The sequence below is a fragment of the Thalassophryne amazonica genome, chromosome 13 (assembly GCF_902500255.1).
Source record: "Thalassophryne amazonica chromosome 13, fThaAma1.1, whole genome shotgun sequence".
Classification (NCBI taxonomy): domain Eukaryota; kingdom Metazoa; phylum Chordata; class Actinopteri; order Batrachoidiformes; family Batrachoididae; genus Thalassophryne; species Thalassophryne amazonica.
In genome coordinates this window covers 1,047,114-1,055,318 of record NC_047115.1, presented here as the reverse complement: position 1 = coordinate 1,055,318, position 8,205 = coordinate 1,047,114, and the positions used below count along the sequence as shown (strand labels likewise).

Genomic DNA, 8,205 nt, shown 5'->3' with positions numbered 1-8,205 from the left:
AAGGCCAACTATTATCATGAATAGCTCTGAAGACAAATATACAGGTCAGGAAAATATTTATATGATAGATATTTAAGAGCTGCAATTTAAAAAAAAAAACAAAGGTGCACTAGGAGCGATTGTGCCTTTTGAACCAATTGGAGAGCCCTAATGCTGGACTGCGGTAAACCAGAAAATAGAACATTGCAGTAGTCCAATGTAGAAGAGACAAATGCTTGAATCAGGGTCTCACCATCAGCCATAGACAGGATGGGACGAATCTTCGCTATATTTCGCAGGTGGAAGAAAGCAGTCCTCGTAATATTTCTAATGTGGAGGTCAACGGGCATTCTAGGATCAAAAATTGCCCCAAGGTTCCTCACTTTGTCAGTGTGATGTATGACACACGAGCCTAGGCTGAGCGTTAACTGGTCAAATTGATGCCGATGTCTCACTGGACCAAGAACCATCATTTCAGTCTTATCAGAGTTTAAAAGTAGGAGACATCCAGCTTCTCACTGATGCAAGGCAATCTTCTAAGGAGTTTATGTGAACGAGATTACCAGCAGTTATCGGCATGTATAACTGAGTATCATCTGCATAGCAGTGAAAGGTAATCCCAAAACTCCGCAATATGTGCCCAAGGGGTGCTATATAAAGGGAGAAAAGCAGCGGGTCTAAGACAGACCCCTGTGGAACCCCAAATTTCATGTCACTAAGGTTAGAGGTAGAGTTACTCTACAAAACACAGTGAGAACGACTGGTCAAGTATGATGTCAACCATGCAAGGGCACTTCCAGTAATCCTAAAATGATTCTCCAGCCTATCAAGTAGAATATGATGATCCACTGTATCAAATGCAGCACTGAGATCTAACAGCAACAGAACCGTAGTGGTGTCCGAATCCATTGTAAGCAGAAGATCATTCACCATTTTAGTGAGAGCCGTCTCTGTGGAATGATATTTTCTAAAAGCAGACTGCAGTGGCTCAAAAATATTATTCTTAGTAAGATAGTCTACGAGCTGCTGTGACACCACTTTTTCTAGAATGTTAGAGCAAAATGATAGATTTGATATCGGACTACAGTTTTTCAATACACTAGGGTCAAGATTAGGTTTCTTAAGTAATGGTTTAATCACTGCAGATATGAAACATTTAGGAACAGATCCAGAAGTTAATGAGAGATTAATAATTTCCAGCACAGTCGGCCCAAGAGTGGGCCACAGGTCCTTAAACAGTTTTGTTGGTATAGGATTAAATAAACAGGTTGTGCTTTTTGTTGACATTACGAGTTTCGTGAGCATGCCTAGTGAGATACTATTACATTCTGTAAATCTAGGTAATACCTCAGTAGTGGTGCCCACCTCAATAGCAGGGTGTAGTGGCTGGATTAAGGCATGCTGGGATATGTTTAACCTAATGTCTTCTATTTTCTTCTCAAAGTAATCCAAGAAATCTTGTGCTGTAAAAGGAGAGCGAACTGCAGGTGGTTGTCCATGAATAAGTGTTGCCACCGTGTCAAACAAGAACTTTGAGTTATGCTTGTTTTTGTTGATCAAATCAGAGTAGTAAGTCCACTTTGTAGCCAATAATGCATGCTTATAGTCTAAGATAGTATCACACCACGCAAGGTGAAATACTTCTCATTTTGAACAATGCCATTTCCGTTCTAGACCTCTTGCCTTATGCTTGAGGTCACGCAGGTAATCATTGAACCAAGGTGACTGTGTTTTGGGGGGCGCGGTTTTAACACAGGTGGTGCAATCATGTCTATTATAGTTTTGAGCACTGAGTTTAAACTATCCACAAGTCTGTCTACTGATTGGGTATTTGCCAAATGTGAAGCTAAGGCATCAGGCAGTCTCGCGAGTTCAGTCTTAGTTGAGGAGTTGATGCATCGCCGTAATGATATATAAGGTTGTTGTTCCACTAAACATGGCAGCGAAACTGTAAACTTAATAAGTGAACATTAAAGTCACCAATGATCAGAATGTTATCTGCACTAGTTGACAAGTTAGAGATGAACACACCAAATTCATCTAAGAATTCAGAATATGGGCCATGAGGTCTATATACAGCGACAAAGTAATACGGCTGATTTTTATTCTTCTGACCATGGTAATGCGTAATATCCTGAGCAGAGCAGAGAATCAGATGTTCAAGCGAGTTATATTTGTGACCCCCAACAGCTAATAAGCTCAACCTAAATAAACCTAGCAGCACCCCGCCTTACTTCGCATCACAAGGGACGTGACTAAATGTATATGCTGGTGAGCAGGCCTCATTCAAGGGGAGGACAGCGGTAGGATTAAGCCAGGTTTCACATAACCCAATCATATCTAAGTGATGATCAATAATTAGATCATTAATCAACAGTGATTTTGAGGACAGTGATCTTATCTTAATGAGACCCAGACTCAGGACCTCAGTGGGGTTGACAGTTGAACTGTTTGGGTTTTGGGGTGGTTCCAGAGTAGCATATATAAGATGCCTAGAAGTAGGTTTAGGTTTGAGACATTCCATGCGCGTTGTAGGTAGCAGACACAAAATCTTTGATCTTGCTGGAACAACCACTGGGCCATCCTCAATTTTAACATCATCCAGTGTTGTAATAGGTATTAAGTTTTCAAAGCATATCCCCTTATGATTTTTATGGACACGTCTACAGAAACAGGCCACAGTCTCAACTTGTTGAATTTCCCTCCCTGGCAGATAAACTGCACTATCTCCATAGTGGATTTTCTGCATTAATTTCCATGTTAAGATAATGGATTCCACATCCACATTTGTCATAAGCCTTACAGGGTCTCTAATCACCTGCTCCATGGCCTGCTATAGATTCCTAATGTTACCCTCCCTGTAGAGCTCTATCTATGTTCGCAGACAAGATGGTGGTGCCTTCCCCAGTAGGGTGGAGGCCGTCCAGCATCAACGAGCCACGGCGGCCCCAGAACAAAGGCCAGTTATCAGTAAAGCTAAAGCCTTGCTGTCTATAAAATTGCACCATCCACCTATTTAATGATGTCAGCCTGCTAAACGCCTCATCAATTAATGAAAGACTGGCTCGTGGGCCTTGACCAGCTCCCGAGTCACCAGTTTGTGACCACTGGTTTTTGTGTTAGTTGACTGATTGTTAGTGGTGTGTGATGTCACGAGGTGTGCACCATGTGGCGCAGAGGAATTGTGGGTAACATATGTGCTGTATTGTTGTGTTTCAGGGCTGGCAGGAGAAAAAGCATGGCAGGTTTTCTGTGTCTGGCGGGATCCGCCTGCCTGGGTACCATTTTGATCCCAGAGAACACGGGTGAGAACGCCCGAGGAGCTCAGTGATGGGGTGGATTAATACAGTGTGAACAAGGACACCAAAAAAGTGTTCCAAAAAACAGTTTCCTAAAGTGTGGACTGTGTCCCTCTTGTGGACCTTGAAGGTACTGCATGTGGGCCATGAGTTATTAAAAATAAATGAATAAAAGTTTTCTGTTTTGTAATACAGATTAAAATTATACAAAAAGTTTGATTATTTTTTTAATGTTATTAAATGTAATAACAGTCATGGGGAAAATGAATTAATTAATCAGGATCATTGTGGTTATGGATTAGCGATCGTTGATCAGATCTTTTGCATTCCAAATCACATTTTTTATTGAGTTTTCTTAATATTCATCTCTGCTCATTAGAATAAAAATTTTCATGTCTGTTCTGCCAGTCAGTCTTTGTTTTTGTTTTTTTTGTTTTTCTTTTTCTTTTGGCTTCATAATTAAATTTCATTTTCAGGGATGTTGCTGAGTGTTACATCTTTGGCGTTGCTGGGAAAACTGATGGTCAGTGCAGCGTTCAACATCGCCTACGTCTACACCTCTGAGCTTTACCCCACAGTTATCCGGTAAGCTAACACCGTTAGCACAAGCAACGCCAGCAGGAAGTGTTTGAGTTTTGAAATTCGTCAGGGTTTTTGTGTTTCAGGAATGCTGGTTTGGGGGTGTGTTCCATGTCGTGCAGAGTTGGAGGAATCCTTGCGCCGTTTATCCCCTCCATGGTTAGTGGCTGTGTGTGTCCTCGTTGCTTCACAATAAAAGCTTGGCCGTGCCTGTCCTCGTCGCTTCACAATAAAAGCTTGGCCGTGCCTGTCCTCGTCGCTTCACAATAAAAGCTTGGCCGTGCGTGTCCCCTTCCCTTCACAATAAAAGCCTCCTGAATGAATGTCGTTGACAAACTCTACCTGTATTAATTGCACCTGTTTGAACTTGTTACCTGTATAAAAGACACCTGTTCACACACTCAATCACACTCCAACCTGTCCACCACAGCCAAGACCAAAGAGCTGTCTAAGGACACCAGGGACAAAACTGTAGACCTGCACAAGGCTGGGATGGACTACAGGACAACAGGCAAGCAGCTTGGTAGAAGACAACAACTGTTATGATTATTTATTAGAAAGTGGAAGAAACACAAGATGACTGTCAATCTCACTCAGTCTGGGATTCCATGCAAGATCTCACTTTGTGGGGTAAGGATGATTCTGAGAAAGCTCAGAACTACACAGGAGGACCTGGTCAATGACCTGAAGAGAGCTGGGACCACAGTCACAAAGATTACATTAATAACACATGATGCTGTCATGGTTTAAAATCCTGCAGGGCAGCAAGGTCCCCCTGCTCAAGCCAGCACATGTCCAGGCCCGTTTGAAGTTCACCAGTGACCATCTGGATGATCCAGAGGAGGCATGGGAGAATGTCATGTGGTCAGATGAGACCAGAATAGAGCTTTTTGGAATCAACTCCACTTACCATGTTTAGAGGATGAGAACAACCCCAAGAAAACCATCCCAACCGTGAAGCATGGGGGTGGAAACATCATACTCTGGGGGTGCTCTTCTGCAAAGGGGACAGGACGACTGCACCGTATTGAAGGGAGGATGGATGGGGTCATGTATTGCGAGATTTTGGCAAACAACCTCCTTCCCTCAGTAAGAACATTGAAGATGGGTCATGGCTGGGTCTTCAGCATGACAATGACCCCAAACACACAGCCAGGGCAACTAAGGAGGGGCGCCGTAAGAAGCATTTCAAGATCCTGGAGTGGCCTGGCCAGTCTCCAGACCTGAACTCAATAGAAAATCTTTGGAGGGAGCTGAAACTCCAAACCTGAAAGATCTAGAGAAGATCTGTATGGAGGAGTGGACCAAAATCCCTGCTGCAGTGTGTGAAAACCTGGTGAAAAACTACAGGAAACATTTGACCTCTGTAATGGCAGACAAATGTTTCTGTACCAATTGTTAAGCTCTGTTTTTGGGGTCAAATACTTATTTTATGCAATAAAATGCAAATTAATTATTTAAAAATCATACAATGTGATTTACTACATTTTTTTTTTTTTTTTTTTTTTAGATTCTGTCTCTCACACTTAAAGTGAACCTATGATAAAAATTATAGACCTCTACATTCTTTGTAGATGGGAAAACCTACAAAACTGACAGGGGGTCAAATACTTATTTTCCCCACTGTATTTTTTTTAGCACCTCAAAGGAACCGGCCGAAGTCACTGACGATGAGTTTCAGAACTTCAGATTGTGATCGGCACCGACAGTGTCATTATTTCAGAACCTTCAAAGACAAAATAATAATCCAGATTACAGATTAGATTAATCAATGAGACGTCATCAGATGGGGGATCAAAGCGCCCCCCAACTGTGCCTGTCTGCACGTACCTGTGAACATGCATGTTGATTTAGTGCGCACAGGAAAAACTCTGGCTTCAGACTTGATGTGGACAGGAATCTGATGACTACATGAACAGAAAATGTGAGGGTGCGGCTCTTTATGATGTCATCGGGCATTCCCTTTAGAGCTTTTTCTTCTATCTCAGTGTTCAAGAAATTAAAACATTCTCTTCAGAGTTGAGTCAGTCTGTTTGAGGTTGAGGTCATGTGACCTTTGACCCACTGCTTGTGGCCATAACTACACAGGCTGAGCGGTTCTGGAATTTTATATTTTTATTTTTTGTGACTAACATTTTTTGATGTTTATAGCTTTAACCAACCTCAGAGGACTTTTGTCCGTTTGTCCGTTGCAGCGCGCTCTGCACAGCTCAGCGCCCTTCACCGTCTTCTGTCTGAGTGGTCTGACCGCAGGCTGCGTCGGCCTCCTGCTGCCCGAAACCCTGGACGGACCCACAGCTGAAACTCTGGAGGAGCTCAACAGCGCCACCTGCAGCCGGGTGCTGGAGAACAAGGTGTTAAACTGTAACACTGCAGTGTTAAAGTCCTTTTGGAAAACAAAAAAACAAAAACCTTTTTTTGGTGCATAAACCTATTATTTTGAATATCGTGACACTTATTTTTGAAAGTGAACCACATTTTTAAAAAATGTTTCTATATCCTCCACATTTTTCCACTTATTTAGAATTTTTTAACTTGATTGTATTTCATGGTATATGAAACATGCCATGAATCCTGTTTATTTTTGACTACAAACATTTTTAAACTACGCTGCCATACGTTGTTTTGATGGTGATGAGTAAAATCAGTGCTTGTCAGTGTTTGACTTAGATTTATTTGTGTCCCAGAATTTAACTAGCAGCGCGCTGTAATTGAACCTGCACTTTAAACACACTTGCCCCTCTGTCAGCCATAAGGGGTGTGACTGTGGCACGCTTTACTGGGTACGAGCTGGGTACCTGAGCAGTGCCCGGGTGCGAGATCTTGTCGACATTTGATAATGTGCCAGTCAAACATGGATATACCCGCGTACGGGGGCTGTGTGTTGCTTAGCAACAGGCAAGTCATAGACACACACAAACATCTGACTTTTAGATGTCTGATTCCTGCGTTCTGAGTCCGATGCCTCATTTTGGAGCTGCTGTAGCGTGTCGGTGTTTCTGAGTTGTGTTTTACTTTTTCTTTCTTTTTTTTGTCCTCCAGGCTTTGCTTTATGGAGACAAATGGAAGAAACTGAACCACAAATGAAGTCTCACCTTTAACATAATGCAGCTCATAGCAGCGAGACAGTGGAGAGGCCACGCCTTCATCTTCACTGTCTGTGAACTTTGAACTCTTTAGATGCAGCACAGAAACAGTGGAAGATGGCAGCTTGAAGGTTGGGGTGAAGTGGGTTATCCTCCAACCAAAAGGTCAGGTGACTGAATGTCAGCGTTTTTTTTTTTTAAGAGTAATCTGTATCTGATGTGAATCCTATTTTATAAAATAATCCTGCAGAAGCGGTGATGGAAACATTTACTCAGCTCAAAACCACCAGTATGCGGTGCTGCTGCTACGGCGTTGTCCTTTAGCAACAGAATAACATGCTGTTTGGTGCACGCTTCTCACAAAAATGAGACATGACACTTTAGTGATTTGCTGGAATGGACTTTTATTTTATAAATCAGCTTTTCCAGCCGCAGTTAAATATTCCTGGAAAAAATAATCCAAACAACACGCCTATGTGGTGGAATTCACTTTAAACATTTCATTCTCAAAATGTGTTTTATGTTGTAATTTTTAATGAGCTGCAGTATTTTTTTGGGGAGTGTGTGAGCGGAGTTCATGTTCATCAACCCTGGGTGACCTGAAAACTGATTGAAAGGTGACAACACAAAATAAGGTGAACTTTAAAAAAGAAGTCTGAATTTATGTTTCTAAATTTGTTCAGTAATATTTGGGAGATTATGATGTGAACGTGATGAAACTGGACAGAAGGGATTTTTGGTTTGAGTTTCGTAGTCGGCCTGCCACGGCCCCGGCTCCTTCAGAAGGATAGGTTACCATGGGTACTTAGTGGGGGATTCCTGTTAACCGCAATGATGGAACCCAGCTCTCACGTGCATAAGTTAGACATAGCAAAGTAAGCCGGGACTTCACTTGAACCATGCGGATGGAATACCCCCCCCCCCCCCCCCCCCCCGTGTATGTGTTACTGTGAACATGAATGCTAAAAAAAAAAAAAAAAAGCAACCGTGTGTGTGTGTCTGTAAAGCAAGAGCACTTGACAAAATACAGGCTGCTGTGGGACATAATGGCGATCCAGTTACTCATTGTTGCCAATAATCAGGTGGCCTGATTTAAAAATGCAGTTGTATATAAATGTTTGGTCACCCCTGATAATTTTCATGATTTTCTTTTATAAATGTCTGGATCAGAACTTTCAGTTTAACATATCATATAGCAGATGATACACACTAATATTTGAGAATTGAAATGAAGTTTCTCATATTTACAGAAAGTGTGCAAT

General features: G+C 42.1%; 1 protein-coding gene across 2 annotated transcripts in view; it reads left to right on the top strand.

Annotated features, from left to right (window-relative positions):
* The window catches only part of slc22a15 (solute carrier family 22 member 15), a 58,081-nt gene extending 50,203 nt beyond the window's left edge, over window positions 1–7,878 (top strand). For both annotated transcript variants that reach the window (XM_034185152.1, XM_034185154.1), the window contains exons 10-14: window positions 3,199–3,284; window positions 3,755–3,863; window positions 3,944–4,016; window positions 6,053–6,211; window positions 6,900–7,878. In XM_034185152.1, the coding sequence (XP_034041043.1) occupies window positions 3,199–3,284; window positions 3,755–3,863; window positions 3,944–4,016; window positions 6,053–6,211; window positions 6,900–6,944 (472 nt within the window). In that variant the 3' untranslated portion in view covers window positions 6,945–7,878. The remainder of the gene's footprint in view (window positions 1–3,198; window positions 3,285–3,754; window positions 3,864–3,943; window positions 4,017–6,052; window positions 6,212–6,899) is intronic.
* The last annotated feature ends 327 nt before the right edge of the window (window positions 7,879–8,205 follow it).